This window comes from Pygoscelis adeliae, unplaced genomic scaffold, assembly GCF_000699105.1.
Source record: "Pygoscelis adeliae isolate BGI_AS28 unplaced genomic scaffold, ASM69910v1 Scaffold129, whole genome shotgun sequence".
In the NCBI taxonomy this organism is placed as follows: domain Eukaryota; kingdom Metazoa; phylum Chordata; class Aves; order Sphenisciformes; family Spheniscidae; genus Pygoscelis; species Pygoscelis adeliae.
This window is the reverse complement of record NW_008825431.1, coordinates 415,311-431,376: the sequence shown is the minus strand read 5'-3', so window position 1 is coordinate 431,376 and position 16,066 is coordinate 415,311. Positions and strand designations below refer to the sequence as shown.

Sequence of the window (16,066 nt, the reverse complement as noted above, 5' to 3'; positions counted from 1 at the left end):
TGCAGAGGTCTGTCCTTCTGCCTGAGAGGGTGGCTGCGGTCTCGCTGCTCTCTTTGCTGTCTCTTGGAGCTCTTCACGTCGCCTTTTCTGTTAACGTTTCTTGCCCTTGAAACAAATACATGGCTGTTTATTGACTTCCTCTTATCTTTTCCTTTTTAAAACAGTATTTAACCAGGCGCATCCCTCAGAATCCCAGATACCAGCATATAAAAACCCGCCTCAATACTGGTAAGTGAAATCGTTGTAGGGTAAAAATGCCAAACGGGGGTATAGGAGTATACAAAAACGTGTATGTCGAATGTCTTAACTGCCTCTGTCCTGAGCTGCTTTACCCCAAACACTGTGCAGCTGTGTCGGAACTTGCATCGCGATTATGATGCGTCTCAGCCTATGATGTCAGGCTCTGTTGTGACAGTTCCTGTAGAAATTACTGGTCTTGGAGTTTCTGTATGTGGGCTTTTTTTGTGTAAACTAGTATCTTGACAGGGGTGTGAGTCAAGATAATTATTCGGGGGGTGTCTTTGGGGATTTTTTGTTGTTAAAAGCGGTTGAATTTTATCCGGTAACACCTGCCTACAGTATCCGCACAAAAACGTGAGGGAAGGGGCGGCGTGGCCACAGTTGTGCTTGAAGCAGTGCGCCGGAGGCAGGTTTTTGCATACCAAGGGCCCGATTTTAGCTCCCTTAGAGAGAGGCCTGTAACGTACTGAGTTTTAGGTAGTGACTTTCTGAAGGTGATGACTTTGTTCTCCAAACCATCGTCAAAAGAACTTACGCTTTTGAGTAGAGGGAGCTTGGTGTGGAACTTGTAAATGGGAGGGGTGCTACGAGGCTGGTTTTTTGCAAGTATCGCTGTTCTGACTAGCAGGGCGTGGATACTTTTGTACCCTTTACTGAAAATCCTGTAAAACAAAACTCGGGTGCGTTCTGTAGAAGAACTGAAATAGTGCTGGGAGTATATGCAGACGATTTGAGCTCCTTCTGGTCACGAACGTTCACAGTGACTTCCCCTCTCCAGTACAGAGGCTTTAAGCTACGGAGCGCTGCCTGTTCCTAGAGACTGTTGGCAGCGGGTGACCAGCAGGTCCTTCGGCTGACTTGGCTATTTAGCTTGGCCTTCCTTGCGAGAGGAAAATGCCAAGAGGAAAATCGTCGTACTTTTTGATTTATGGCTGCCTTGTATTGTCATGGGGAAAGAGGATCTAGAACGAACGCTTGTTGTCATAGTCTCATCTTTTTCCTTCCAAAAAAATTTAAGGCTTAATAGCGCTGAAGAAAACCACTAATAAAAAAACTGTAACAAACTGATTGGGTTTTTTGTTGTTGTTACAGGAAGCAGTTTAACAAAATACACTGAGAAGTTGGAAGAGATCAAAAGAAGTGAGTATCTGGGCAGGAGCAGAATGTAACTTGCAGTGGGTTAGTTCAAAACTGAAAGAGCATCGAGGAGCTGGTTTGAATCCCAGGCCCTCCGTTTGCTTGGAAGCCTCCACTCCGCTGATTCCCACAGCCACTTAGAGGAACCAACTGTAGAAACACGCGGCGGTAGGCTGGAAAGATGCTTCTGCCTTGATTCTTTGCCGGGCACGTTCCACTTTGTCCTGCGCCTTATTTCTCTCTCTCTCACAGTGCTTTACAGATTTAACTTAAGATACCAGGCAGGCAGGTCTAGGAGTCTTTCCAGATCCTCCTTTGTGCAAATCTTGTTCTTGAATGGAAACCAGGCAGGAAGAAGTTTTCTGACTTAAGAAAACTAGACTGGACTCATCTGGGAAGACTCAGACTGCGCTTCAGAGACTTTATTTCACTTTTAGGTAGCAAAATAATTGAGCTTGAGATCTTTTCCTTTTGTACAATTGTAGTGTACTTAGAATTCTATTAGAATACTCCAAGACAGGAAAGAGACAAGCTCATTCCTGTGTAACTCATTGATTTTACCAGAATAACGTTGTTGACCAGAACAACGTTGATGTTTTGAAGACTTTGGGTCGTTCAGGCTGATGAAAGCCTAGCTGATTTTTATTTCAGTCGGTTTCCTCCCTGAAAATAGGCTTTTTAAAAATTCCTTACTAATAAAGCTAATGTTTTACTACTTTATTTTCAGCTACTGTCTGGATTATTTTCACATAGAGAGCCAGGAAAGCTATTAAACCCAAAAGCTGCGTTTATTGATGTGAAAGAAAAATCGTCCCCGTTAATGGGGATTAATTGGGATTTTGAATGTTCAGGTCTAGTTCTTAGACCCACTTACTGTGTTCCTCTAAGGTGGTAACATTCAGATTATATATAATCTGTCACATACATGTATTTGCGCTCGGCTTCGTGCAAAACGGTCCTTTGTTGCTGGTTTGTTGTTTTGGTTTTTTTTAAACACCACGGGTCTTTGGGGAAAATCAAAAGAGAAATGACCTTGCTTTCCAAAATCCCGTGTTGACTAAGATTTCAGTGCTTAATTCTGGATTGCCATCGCTTTTTATCTCTGCTGAAAATCTTGTTGTATGGGTCTAGTTGGTTTTCAATCTCTGCTGTGAATCTGATTTCGTTTCATGTAGGAGTTCTTTTGTTTCACTGTGGGTCTGGAGTCCAGTAGAAACTGTCTCATTATATTTGGGCTGAATAGACACCTTGTGTTCCCAGGCAGCTTAGAAACTTCTCCCCCTTGATTTCTCATGGATAGACGACACCGTTTGGACACAACTTTAAATACCCAGCACAGGCAACTCTCTGTCTCTTGTGTAATGTGAGAGAGTGGGACTTAATACCGTGGGCCTGCCGTGGAATCAAAAATGATAAGAGAGCTGGAACCACGATGATTTGTCCTTTGGAGGACTGACTTGAGGAGAGACACCAAGTCTCCTCCCTTCCTCTGGTGTTGCTTCACTCATTTCCGAAGCGCCGAGGAGCACATCCTTGAATACACGATAATTACAGCTTCAGACCAGTTCGCTGAAGCGAAAAATGTCAGAAAACTCGGATGGACCTTCCAGGACAGGACCGGGTACGTCGTGTTGCTTTTGTGGTTAGAAGCAGCACTTCTTCTGAACTTTCTGATAACTGCTGGGAGGCTCGCGCGAGCATTCAGATTGGTTTGCTCCAGGTCTGGCTTTGTGATAACAGCAGTTTTGTTTTGGTTTTTCTTGTTGATAGAAATAACTTGGGGTGGTAAAGGCAAGATCTAGGTCATAAAGGCTTGTTCTGGAGTAAATAATCCTTGCTTGAGGTGGGAGGAAACCATCCAGCAGCCGTATTGTATAAGCACTGTGACAACAGTTCTGCTTTGACAGTGTTTATATATACATCCAGCGCTTCATAAGCTTTGCTGCTTTTATTTGTCCTTCTAAATTAAATTTCTTGCTCCTGAAGGGCTCTTTTTGTCCATGGCTGGGAAGTTTTAATCGTTTGGACGTGGGCTACACGTGGGTTTTGTGTCGGGCAGGTGAAATGTGCTGTATAAAAGATAATTGTTGCTGCTATTTCTGAGTTATAAAGGGAGGCTTTAGCAACCTGAGCTTGAGGCTTGAAACCAGGTGGTTTTGCAAGAACTGCAAGGGTAATTTTGTAGTTAACTGACACTCTGAAATCTAGTTTAGGCGCAGTTTGTACTTCAGACCCATGGTTTGAAAGCTGTAGTGTAAACTGCAGTGCGCTGGGTTATTTTGGATGGGCTCCTCGTTTCTGAGACAAGTCGTTTAGTAGCAAGTAGACATTGCTTTGCAGCCTAATAAAAATTATGTAGGGTAGGATGTTGAATTTGGGAACTCTGCTTGCTCTGAATGCTGAAAATTAATTTGCCTACCTCTTCAAGAAGTATATTTTAGAGGAAAGGATAAGAATAAAAAAAAAAAAAACCCAGAGGTGAAAGCTCACAACTACTCTTTTTGTGCCTGTTCTGCTACCGTAAGGTGCCCGTTGGCTGTGTACGGGGAGAATCTTGTCCGAGCAGAATGTCTGTCAGGAAGCGCGTGATCACTGCTTGTGTTGGGAAGAGATCTCAGCCTCCGGCGTTCGCGTGGCTCCTTCTCTAAACACATGTCAGCTTGAGGGTTTCCATAAGCTAATTTTGTGGTCATTTTTTGTGTGGTGGTTACAGGAGTATGGATTGGAGCCCTTCTCCCCCATCTTCCCTTGCTTAAGCTGTGGAGCATTCAGCAGATGGTTTTAGAGGATTTAGAATTGCTTAACTGGCTGGATTTGATAAAGGTCCTGTTCTCTGTTGGTAGCCCTCTTAGCTGAACAGCTGGGGAGAGACCGGTTTGGAATATCTTCCCAACAGTTACTCAAATTGTTAGAAAAATGCAAAGGATTTTTCTTTTTTTAAAAATAAAAATCTGTGACTTGAGAGATGTAGCCTAGTAAGGAAAGGAGGAAAAGAAAAGAAAGGAGGAGCAATTCTATTTTTTGAGAGAGCTTAGATTCATTAGAGCGTGGCTTCAAGAGCTGCATGCAGAACTCTGACAGCTGCAGTGCCCGACACGGGAGGAATTTTGTTCCATCTTCTTTGCCTTTCCCTGCCAGTGCAGGATTGATCTTTTTTTTTTTTTCTTGTTCTTTTTTTTTCTTCCTCCTCCTCTGCTGTCTCCTTTCCAGCTATAACTTTCCCAAAGGACAAGGCTTCCATTACTTCCTGTGGGAGGCTATTTCATATCAAGATGTTCCTACTGATACTCATCTTAGCTTCTCTTTCCTACTACATACACCTTTTTGTTTCACACTAGAAGGCTTCTGTCTTCCTAGTGTTTACGCATCTTGAGTATCTGTATGCAATCAGCCTTCCATCCTTGTCATCGCTTAGTTAGCACTGTTAATCTCTGCTCTGGTTGTTTGCCAGTCATTCCAACAGACCGCCCGGTTTTCTTGCTGCCTAAGCTTTGTCTTCAGGCTTAAGACTCAATTAATCCAGTTTCTGTGTAGCAATTATGTGTGCTTCAAGCTGGTATCCGTGCCGATCTGCCGTTCAGTTTTCTGCGCTAAACACCTTCTGTCGGTTATCCGTTCCTTTAGATATCCATGTTAGCAAATTGTAGGCATCGGAATGTAATTGTCAGATAAAGTAAGAAAACCTGGAGCATTTTAATCAGTAAGATTAAACGTACATGTTTAGCTTAGTATTTGAAAAGGCGTAGCCTGAGATACAGCAGAATCAGAGCATAGGGGCACTGTAACTTACACAAATTAAAAATTCAGGTGAGTTAGATCTTTTGGTTTAAGAGGCTTTGCGACCGTAGCGGGCTTCAAAGAACAGCAGGCAAGGTGATAAATTCATGAAACTGCTTCCTTCCCCCAGCAAGAACAGAGAACACAAAGTAATACAGATTGAAGTCTAAAAGCAACTAAATCTGCCTTCTCCACTTTAATCATATCTGGACAAGATCTCTCTTTATAACTGATATTACTTTTCACAAAGCCTTCAGGTTTGCTGCTCCGATCCTTCAGCGTTAAGCTTAGTGCCCAGAAATCCTGCCTTGTTGGAGAAGAGAGTCTACGAGAATAGCTGGGACTAAGCCTGTCGCCTGGTATTTGCAAAAGCTGGGAATTAACTGAAAATTTACATTGACCTCTTCTGTTTTGTTTTTGAAGATTACAGGTATAAAAAGGATGAGCTGTTTAAAAGACTGAAAGTGACTACTTTTGCCCAGTTGGTATGTATAGTTCCCTCTCTGGCCTCTGAAAGCGGTTATCTTCTGTGAAACAGGATTTTTGCTTTGTCTAAAGCCTTTTATGCAGTTATATAGACTTAGCGTGTAATTCTTCTGCATTGGCTTCTTCCTGCCCTCGTAGATTTCCCTTAATAAAAGCAAACCATTCAGGCCAATGTTTTTAGAGTGGTCAAATGCTTAGAGTTGCAAATTGAAGTTTGTAGTGACTCTGTCTTTGAAATTTGTTCCTTTTTTTTTTTTTTTTTGCCATTAACTTAAGAGGATCTTCAAGCCTCTTACAAAAGGAGAAGGGCTATGTAAAGTAGTCTTCAAATCTGATCTCATCCAGCTTTGTGTCAAGTAGTCACAGCCTGAAGCCCTCCCTAATAGCGGGTTTAACTGCAGAAGATGGGAAGGTTGCGACTTCAAGGCTTTCTGGATTTATTTTTTTTTTAATTAAAAAGTAATGAATCAAAATACTAAAAAATGGAAAATCTGATCAGTAAATAAAGAGCTGTGTCTTGCTTATATGTTGGTTCAAGAAAATTAGTAAAAACTAGAAAAAGACAAGCTTTCCTCTAAGGAGAGGAGGAAAGGGAAGGCTAAGCTTGCAGATATTAAAGGAGTGGGTTTCTGCAGAATCGTATCTTTAGTTCTCCTGGATTGTTAAGACCGATCCTGTGACTCACTGGTGGGGTGAACTGATTTAGTACGTGAATATCTCGGGTCTGCTCCCTCAGGCCGATGAACCATGTGCAGTTTTATCCAACGTAGTGTACGTTCTGAAATGTTTCAGCGACTGAACTTCATAAAAGTCAGAAAACATTCTGGTATTTAATGTCAGCACAGCATACCTAGCTTTTCTTTATTCTAAGGTTGAGCGTTCTTTTTTTTGCTACAACTTTCATTTAATGAAAGGACACACTTGCAGTACAGGCATCATATATGCACCTATATGTGACCTTGAAGTCCGGTAGATGTTGCATTGAATTAAATGTGTTTTGGCTTGAGGCTTGTTTTTCCTTAAGCTGATCCCCGCTGTCTTTCACTGACACCGGTGCCTGCCTATCAAGGTATCGTTGCTTGCTTTTGTTTCCTGCAGGTCATCCAGGTTGCCTCTCTATCTGATGAAACCTTAGAAGTGACAAATGAGGAGATCCACAAGCTGGAAGGTAACAATATTTATTGTAAGCACAAAGAGAAAGAGCTGTAGATCGCTGTCATATGGTGAACTGTGTCCTGACAGACATAGCTGACTACTCAGCAAGTCTTTTAATCAGGGAGAAAAAAATAACTTAACCTGCGGCCTGCAGCCATTCCACTTTGGGATGCATCGCTCCTAAAACAGAAAGACTTGCAAATAAGAACGGCCACGTGCTGCCAAGTTTGTTGCAGTAACTCAGTAGATATTGTGCAGCAAGAATTACGTTTTTATTGAATTCTTAAAATGAGATCTTGAGGCCTTAAAAATCATATGGCTATTATTTTTAATACGAGGCTCTCGGTAAGTCATTCTCAGAATAGGATGAAGATAAGGCTGTCTTTAAGAGACACGCTTTCTTCTAAGAATAGAAGCTGGGCTTAAAACCTGCTTGTTTATTTCCTGCAGGATTTTAATTCTTCATATCCTGTTCTCTCCCCAGATGATGATTCTGCTGCTCCAGATGCAGATGCTGAGCTCACGGCAGGGACAAATGGGAAAGGAAGCCCCGATGGGGCACCTAGTCCAGTCCTGTTCATAAACAACACGGGAGCTGGGGAATCCTATCGGTCCACGCTGCAAAGGTGCCTGATAATAATACACAATTATCTTCCTGTCTTAGCAGATAATTATTTTTATCCAGCTAGTTATTTTAAATTGCTACGAAGTGGCTTTATATTGTATTTCTCATTAAAGCCTGATTTTGCAGGTCCAGGGATGCGAGCGAGAGAGAGTGTTGGCAGGTTTTCCTGTCTGAATGAGTTTGGCTTGAGGCTGTAACCCAACACTGTTGCCACCTGACGATTGTCTAAATGGCTGACCGGGGAATATTTTTGTGGGATTTGATCCAGGTCCCTGGGTTCAAGAATCCATGTTATAAACTGCTCTGGTAAACTCAGTAATGTGCCTTCCTGATGATCTTAACGGATTGTCCCGTGATTGAGAATGAGAGTCCAATTTCCAAATCCACTACCTCACTAGTCAAGGTCAGAGATACCAGGAAGACACTGTAAGAGGAAGCTTTGTCTCAGCCCTTCCCTTGCTGTACCTGTGCAAATGTTAATGGAAGAGTTGAGGTGCTAGCCTGACAGGCCTGGCCATCGTGTATCAAAGCCATCAATTTAGTGACCACTAAGAGTATCTGGAGGTTTCTGTTCCTGTCCTGTATCCAGTCTAGTGATGAAATGGAAAACCTCTGCATGGCACTGCTTGTAGATGACTGACAGTTATTTAGTGTGTCTGACTTGCTGATATCTCCACGTTAGCAGCCTCTTAGAATTATTCTTCCTCACCTCAAAGTCGCTTAGGACCTAAAACACCTGGACTTGACTGATCCGGAAGAGTATGGTATGTCTACGTAGCAAGGCTGTACTCTGTTTATTTTTTTGTATTGATAAAAATGAAATCAGTCTCTTATGATGTACTGGAAAGCCTGAAACAGACTCCCTCCGTTTTTATGTGGTGGCTGGCTGTCCTGGAACATAAATGGGCTATTAGAACAGTTGATGGAGAAGCACTCTGACCTGGTGAAGAGGTATGGAAGTGTTCAGGGTGAGAGCTTGCACCATAACCTCCTCTTTCCTCTCGTAGTGTGATAAGTGGCGTTGGTGAACTGGATATAGAAAAGGACGCTCCGAAGAAAGTGGATGCTCAGGCTAAAGACATGCCTTACCCCGACTGCCCTTTCCTGCTTTTGGACGTACGAGACCGAGATGCATACGACCAATGTCACATCATTGGAGGTGAGGAGGCCAGAATCTCACAGCAGCCTAGTGTAGGCTGGGGTCGTATACTCAGCTTTTTGTGTCGTCTTCTGGCTGGCTTCATTTTTTCCCCCCCAAGGTGTGGGACATCACTTGGGTGCAGAATGCTCTCGGCACTCATCCAGTACACCCATCTTTCCTGGAAAGGGATGAGGGGACCGAGCTGATGTTAATCCCTTATTCAGTGGGTTTGTTAAACTCTAACAAGTCTGTGTCAGTTGGATTCCAGGTTGTGTGATGGTTGGTGTTTAGCCACTGTATGATTTTTCTCTTTTTCTTTTTTTTTCCTCCTCTGTAGCTTATTCCTACCCTATTGCAACGCTGTCTAGAACCATGAACCCGTATACTAATAGTATTCTGGAATATGTATCCTTTACATCTAAAGCGCTGGAATAAAAAAAAAAAGAAACTGGGGGGGATGTTGGTGGGGGCTTTCAAAAACAACTGGAGCTATAGCAGTCACTGTGACCGGGACAATGCTTAACCAACAGAATCTGGGGATTTCAAGGCGGGTGGGAGGGGAGGTCATTTACGCTGGCTGTGATTACCTGGTGGGGCTCCGCTGCCACCATCGGATGCCAGATTCTCGTTCCTCAAGCTGTAACACCTCTTGACTCTGGTGGGAGCTGCCTGAATTTGGCTTTTCCTGGGGTTTTGGCTGCTGGAAGGCAAAGCCGTGCTACTTGGGCACCTGTCCCTCGCTGTTGCTGGAACGCTTGGCTTCTTGAGGGATGCGTTCATCAAATTCTTTGGCTTCCTCTCAGCACCTTGGTGGGGATTGGCTTTTCTCTGGAGGACAGAAAGAGGATTATTAGCTAGGCTTAGGCTGATAATTTCCTGGGTTGTCAGCTTGTGAGGGCTGCAGGGGAGAGGGGAGGTTGTAAATTAAGGTGCTTCTTGCTGTTGCCTGTTACTAACCAATCTTCAAACCAGTGGTGGACACTTGCTGCAGGGGCTGCCCTCCAGTGGGGATTAGGCTGTGTCCTTCCAGCGTCTGGCAAGCCCCAGCTACTGAGAGATCAGTTTTAAAGCACCGGTGAAGGGAAGGCATTCATGCCTGATACTCACAAATCAAGCAGGGAGTCTCTCAGTCTCCAGACCCATTTGTTTGTTTCCCTTCTTCTTTCTAAAAGGTATTAACAATCACCTTCAGTTTACAAATGAATCCTTAGCTCTTCTACCTATCAGAAAAACGCACATGGAAAAATTATCATTTTGTATGACAATGATGAGAGGTTAGCCAGCCAGGCTGCGACAACCATGTGTGAGAGGGGCTTTGAGAACTTGTTCATGTTATCTGGAGGTAAGTGGGGATGGGCAGGACTCCCTGAGATCTTAGGTGGGTAGATCGAGAGCAGAGAGCAAGGGTTGCGTGAGCTGGAGGTGGGAAAGAGCGGGATATTCGGCTCCATCAAGTGTTTTACTTGTGACTGGTAAAATCACCTGATCCCATCTTAGCTGGTGGTCACTGATAACGTGAGATCTGTACGTCTGCAGGCCTGAAGGTCCTTGCACAGAAGATCCCAGAAGGACTGATCACCGGCTCGCTCCCCGTGTCCTGCCAGGTGGCAGCTCCCACCGGATCTGCCCGAAAAAAGACCTCTCCCAAAGTGCCACCCGCATGTGCTGAGAATAAATGGAGATTTTCTGCAGATGATCTACAAAAGATAAAGTACTACCTGGAAGAGGAGCACGTTCCTTCAGACGCTGCCAGTAAGATTCCAGGACAAATGCTGCAGCCGCTTTCTGTAGCTCTCGAGCCTGCCCTGCAGCAGTTCTCTGCTTTGCTATATTCTTTCCATGAGATTAGTGGGAGAGGGAGAATTTTTTTCCAGACTGACTGAGAAGATCCACCAAAACGCGTGCTGTGCTGATCCCAGAGGACTTAAGTCTTACATAGCTACACGATGGCAAAATCCTGGGCCTGCTGAGGGTGGGCATATACCGTTCTGCCCACTATATTTAAATGTCTTTATGTTTTACTGGTGATTAGTAGGTTCTTCAAATTCTTAAGCCTGCACAGCTTGATAGACTGCCCAGAACCCCACACTGAATTATTCATGGGTCTATGTGTTTACAGTGAGAGCTGGAGAGCCAGTGAGGGGCAACAGATCATTTGTGTGTCCTTGTGCTGCGTCACGCACACAGCTTCTGATCTTCGTTTATTTTTCCCACAGGCCGTCTTAGCCGTGGTTCTTCAGGCCGCGATTCCAGGGTGACAACCGTGAGGAGCAGCCCCAGTCTCCCCAGCACCGCTGGCAACGTGGGATCCCTCACCGCCCGCTCGCTCAGCAGGAGCAGCCTCCAGAACAGGCCATGGAAATAAGCAGCAGTGTCTTCTTCCACTGAATAAATGAATATCCAGGTTCTGGGAACCCTGAGCAGTGCAGCCGGTTTGTTGTTTTAGGAATCTCTGCAGAGAAAAGCAGTGGTGGTATATAAATGGCAGCTCGGGAAAGGCTGGGGCAGCTGGAATGGCTGACGTTTCACAGAAGCAGGCGCGGTATCGCTTTGGCAAGGCTGACTTCTAGGTGCAGTGTCAGGACAGAGGTGCTATACCTGATTTTTGTAGGGGAGGGAGGAAACTGGTAGTAAAGCCTGTGACCAGTAGAAACGGTTCTGCGAAGCTTGTAGTTCAGGCGAATGAATTGGTGTCCGTAACAAATACGCCCTCTGTGCTGTGCCCGGAACCGCAGACTGTGCGAACAGAACACGTGTGAAGATAAATGGGCCAGAAATCATCTGTGAGCAAAAACCTTGGTGTTTTGTAGCAGAGATGCAGACATTCAGCAACTCGCCAAAATGTTGGAAAGAGGATTCCGTAAGTCGTTTTTTAAAAATTTATGTTAATGAACAGAAGTATTTGTAATAAAGTTGTTTTTGGAAATAATGCCCAGCATGGCACTGTAACCTAACAGTCATGTTTACTCATGGACAGTTTGTGAAACGATTCTGTGTTTTTAAAGGTGAGCTGGAGGAGGAAACAACTGGTTTTTTCCCTGTCTTCTCCTTTATTAGCTAAAAGGTTTGGCTTCTAACTGTGCTTTTTCTGCTTTGTTCCTTGCAGCGGTTACAGAGAGCTACTGTGTGGTGGTTTCGGTTCTGAATGAGATTAAATGAGAGAGTAAGGCTGTCAGATGCGCTGAGCAGGGTTTTAGCTGACGTTTCTTAGGGCAAAATCATCTGCCGTGCCCCTCTTCTTGCTTTGCAGGCAGAGCGTCTCCTTAGTTCCACTGCGCGCTGGTGGTTTGCTCCTCTTCCGACTTGCCGGAGCAGGTTGCCGGTCACTGGAGCCGCAGAAAACGATGACGTACGTGGAGGAGCCAGTCGCTCTTCTGCTGACGAGGCTGACTTCCCTAACCATCGTGCAGGCAGCTGCAAGTTGAGGTTAGGAGGCAGAATGTCATTTTTGCTTCATAAAATGCTTTTGTGATGCTTGGAGGCAAACTGTAGTCTTCAGTAGAGCAGCAAAGAGCTCTGCAGTTCCAGCACCTGATAGAGGCTGGAAATTTATTCCCAGTTATGTCCTTGCCAGTGTTTTTTGAGTAGCTTCTTTGGGGTTAGGGTGGCTGAAGAGAAATTTTCTACTGCACTCTCGCCAGGGTCCCTAAAACCTAGCAGGGACCATGAATCTGGTAACTGAACAGGGCATGAAGGTTTTGTAGAAAACGCGTGTCGTGGCTTTCATCAAATCGGTGCTTCCACCGTACCGGTCATTGGCTGGGTCACCTAGAAATCGTCTGAAACCACCCAGTGACAAAGCAGAGTTGCCTACTAGAGACCTCGTAGGTGGTTACGGAGAGATCCTGCTCTCTAGCCTTTACCTACAAGATTGCTCAGCTTGGTCCAGCTTTGGCTTCTTGGTCTTGTGTTTTTTTGTGCGTGGCTTTCTGGGTTTCGGTGTTTTGGGTTTTTTTTCCCCCCCTTTTTGAAGTAGACAAGTAATCTTCAACAGACCCCAAAACTGACCAGTGGTGGTGATCATTGGGGGATAATTCTGGTGAAAGGGCAAGGTGAGAAAAATTACACGTAACTTCCAGTTTGGCAGTGTAAGACTCAACGTCCCTGAGCACGTGTACGTTTGTTGTGTCTCCACGAGTCTTAAATCAGAGGAGTGCTGATGCAGGGACTGGCAGTCTCGCTCTGATGAGAGCCGTAACCTCAGTCCTCTCCAGCGGAGAGTGAGGTGATCAGCACGAACCTCTGATGCTGTGTAAGGATCCCCCGGTGGGAGGAGAAGAGGGGGAAATCAAGGGGCGTAGGGCAGAGCCAGCATTTAAAAAGTGTTGAACAAAATACTTCAAAGAGCTGAACGCCCCTGTGTGTTCAGATACGCATCCGTATTTTTACGCGTAACAAAATCTGATTGCGGGGGGGGATACATAACTTAAAGCTCCCAGCTTCTTCCCAAAGAAGCCCTTGGACGCTTTGAGTTGTACAAAGTGTCCTTCCAACCCATCCGCTAAGGATCGCGCGTGTCCTGGGTTTCCATAGGGAGCGTCTGAGAGTTGGGCTGGTCAGGTGTGAAGATCAAAAAATTAAAGATCTTTATTTCAGCCCATCCTTAGGCAGCTGGATGCATCTCACCGTCTCACTAACTGCTCTGCTTTCTTACCTTCCTACTCGATCACGCTTCTGGACGAGTTTTTGTTGGTTTAGTTGTAGGCACGTTTATTTTGAACAAAGTAGCTTGTCCTCCTAGGTCAGAGCCGGTTGGCTTTCTGTGGAACGGCAGCATCGCTTCTTGAGAGAAGAGTGTCTCTTTAAATGATCTGAGCCCAAAGCGGGAGCCGCAGGGACCTGGTTCTTGTCCGCACTCTTCTTCGCTCGCAGCCTTGGGAAGCTGACTCACCTCTTGGGGCTTTAGTTACCGAGTGGCGATGCTGTTAGGTGGCCTAATGAAATAAATAAAAGCCAAATAAAGATTTCAAAGGAGTTTGGTACCGAAGCGTCGTCGAAATGCCACGTTTAGCTCCAGACATCTAACGTGGCTCACGCAGCTGCGTAGCCTGATGTTGACGTCCTGAGCCTGCTGCTCCTTCCTGCCCTGTAGAGCACCTCCATTCTTATGTCGTCTTGAAATAAACACATTGAACGAAGCGGCACCTCCTGCGTAACTCAGTTGGTAGCTCGCCTAGGCCAGTTGGCTGAAAAATGATACCGCCTGATCGATTTAGCTGAACGCGCACGGGAGAGGAGAGAGCCGAGAGCCCCACTTATTACGTCCTTGAAAGACGGGGGCCGGTACAGCACGCAGGGTCCCACCGCTGTGCGAGTGGGAGATCTTTCAGCCCCGTGAGCACTTGGAAGTGTATAAAATGCATCTGTCTGAAAAGGGAGGTGAGAGCAGTGGTCATTGTGGTGGCTTGGAGTCCTGATTTTGCTGTCTAGCTGTGGGAGAGAGATCCAAAATCCCTGGCTGCTCTGGGCTGCGTGAAAACCTCCTTCTGAAATGGATGAACGAAACTAGTCCGAGCTGTTTGAGATCCTCCAAGTCCAGGGCGTCCAAAGGAAGACCCGAACGTATTTTCCCGTCGTCTTGATGATGGATTTGTATGTTTTTGGACTCTTGACGTGGTGTTGTTTGGGGGATAGAGTCAAACTCTGTAGACTCTGAGAGTTTTAATTGTTTAATTTAATAAAAAGTAAATGACGCCATACGGCTGAGTACTTCTTTTCAGTTCGAGCTTTGACAGCTAACGGAGAGCGCGGAGCGGCGCCTGGGGAAGCGGGGAGTCGGCAGGGGCTTGGCTCCCCCTCCCCACGCCATTGCAACGGGCGAGGAGGGACCTTTCTACCAGCGCTGCAGGTTGGTGTTCAACCGCAAAAATACGCAGGATAAGCCGCGCTAACCCCGTTGCCTCCTGTCCCAGAGCCGCTCCGGCCCCTGGGAGGGCTGGGGAAGGTGGGCGCCCCTCCTGCCGGCACAGCCGTGGTGTCCGAGGTCTCTGCTTGCCCAGTAAACGTCAGACTGAACCTCTTCCCCTTCCATCCTCTGCCAGAGCAGAGGGAAAACGAGCACCTTCCTTTCTTTCGTGTCCCACTATTTTCCTGCCCTTTCCGTCCCCTTTTCGGACCACTGGGTTGGCGCGCGCTGTTTACGTTGGCTGCCGCCGCGTGCGCCCGCCAGAGCGCTGAGTCAGTCTCCGAAAAGGCTTTTCACCGTGATTTGGAGAAAAGGAGAACAAAAGGCATTTCTCATCCTTCTTTACATTTATTTATTGCGTCCTTTCCCCCGCTCCCCCCGCCCAGCTAATTCAGCTGCCGCTGGGCCCCCGATCCCGGTTAGTAGGGATGGTTCCGCGCGTGTAGCATGATGACCTTCAGCGCCAGCCACGTCTCCTGGGCGGTCGGGACGATCTCTTTGGCGGGGAGCAGGAACCCGTAGCGCCCCGTGTCCCGCAGCTCGAAGGTGAAGGAGTACTTAATGCCCTGATTGTACGTCCAGTCGATGGTTCCTCCGCTCGCTTGATCTGGGGTGGGGAAACGGCGGGAGGGATGCGAAGCGTTAGTCGCTCCGCGTCCTGCGGGTATTTCACGGGACCTTTTGTCTAAAGCTGAGGTGTGAGTGATGATTTTGGTTTATTTGGGGGGAACCACTGCTGCCCCCCTTTACTTACAGATGGTGGTGATGATGCTGCCGTACTTGTAGTTAGTGCCGTACAGAGAAGACAGAGCTGCGACCGCCTTCTTGGAAATCTGGTCCTGGGAATACACAGAAGAGGGAAAGATGAGCCAGAGAAGGGGAAACTCTGCGGGATACAGCCTGCAGGAGAGGTTTTTTCGCTCGTGCCGCAGGCGTAAAGGATGCCAAGGCTCAGTAGTCTTGGCCTAGGGGAGTCCCCAGGGGCTGGCAGAAGAGCCAGGACTTCTTCCCGGCTTGCCAACGCCCCCTCCACGGTGTGCGACGGAGGTTGCTCCTCCTTGGAGGAGGAGAGCAGCCTTGCATCATCCCAGCCCCCTTCAAACCTCCGCGTCAGCCCTACCAGTTCCTTCTGGTCCGGCACTGGGGTGCTGGTGTAGCCGTAGGGGTAGAACAGGAGCTGGGAGTAGCTGTGGATGGAGACGAAAGCCTTGATGTTCCCGTGGTTCTTCACAAAGTCCACGATGGCCTTCACCTCGGGCTCCGAGTTGGCGTAGGGTCCGTGGTACGTCTCCGAGCAGGGGTTTCCGCTGGCCCCAGGCCCTGTGGAGAAGTGAAAACACAGTGTGGGTGTTTGGTGGCTTTGGTGTCAGTTGGGTGGCTCAGAGAGTCACAAGGGCAAAGGGCCTTTTCCATTTCCAAGCCCGAGAGCCTTTCCCACCCCTCAGCTGCTTGGTGGCCAGCGAGAAATGCTCTTGGGGCTCCTCCTAGACGTTTGGCTTTCATTTCTGGTTTCCACCATGCTGGTCACTAGGGGACATCAAAGCCCTGGTGGAGCCCAAACCCACGTCTCTGCCATGGAGAGCAAATCCCATCCCTGCCC

At 46.7% G+C, this 16,066-nt stretch overlaps 2 protein-coding genes across 2 annotated transcripts in view; one reads left to right on the top strand and one right to left on the bottom strand.

Annotated features, from left to right (window-relative positions):
- Positions 1-10,966, top strand: part of CEP41 (centrosomal protein 41kDa) — a 13,272-nt gene extending 2,306 nt beyond the window's left edge. Inside the window, exons 2-11 of the mRNA XM_009331019.1 lie at positions 165-228; positions 1,333-1,380; positions 5,578-5,639; positions 6,739-6,808; positions 7,280-7,421; positions 8,428-8,579; positions 8,899-8,966; positions 9,789-9,903; positions 10,098-10,313; positions 10,778-10,966. Coding sequence (XP_009329294.1) covers positions 165-228; positions 1,333-1,380; positions 5,578-5,639; positions 6,739-6,808; positions 7,280-7,421; positions 8,428-8,579; positions 8,899-8,966; positions 9,789-9,903; positions 10,098-10,313; positions 10,778-10,926 — 1,086 coding nt within the window. The 3' untranslated portion in view covers positions 10,927-10,966. The remainder of the gene's footprint in view (positions 1-164; positions 229-1,332; positions 1,381-5,577; positions 5,640-6,738; positions 6,809-7,279; positions 7,422-8,427; positions 8,580-8,898; positions 8,967-9,788; positions 9,904-10,097; positions 10,314-10,777) is intronic.
- Positions 10,967-14,885: 3,919 nt separating this feature from the next.
- Positions 14,886-16,066, bottom strand: part of LOC103922819 (carboxypeptidase A1-like) — a 3,338-nt gene continuing 2,157 nt past the window's right edge. Inside the window, exons 5-7 of the mRNA XM_009331018.1 lie at positions 15,587-15,786; positions 15,221-15,305; positions 14,886-15,073 (exon numbers count right to left, since the gene is read on the bottom strand). Of these exons, the coding sequence (XP_009329293.1) occupies positions 14,886-15,073; positions 15,221-15,305; positions 15,587-15,786 (473 nt within the window). The remainder of the gene's footprint in view (positions 15,074-15,220; positions 15,306-15,586; positions 15,787-16,066) is intronic.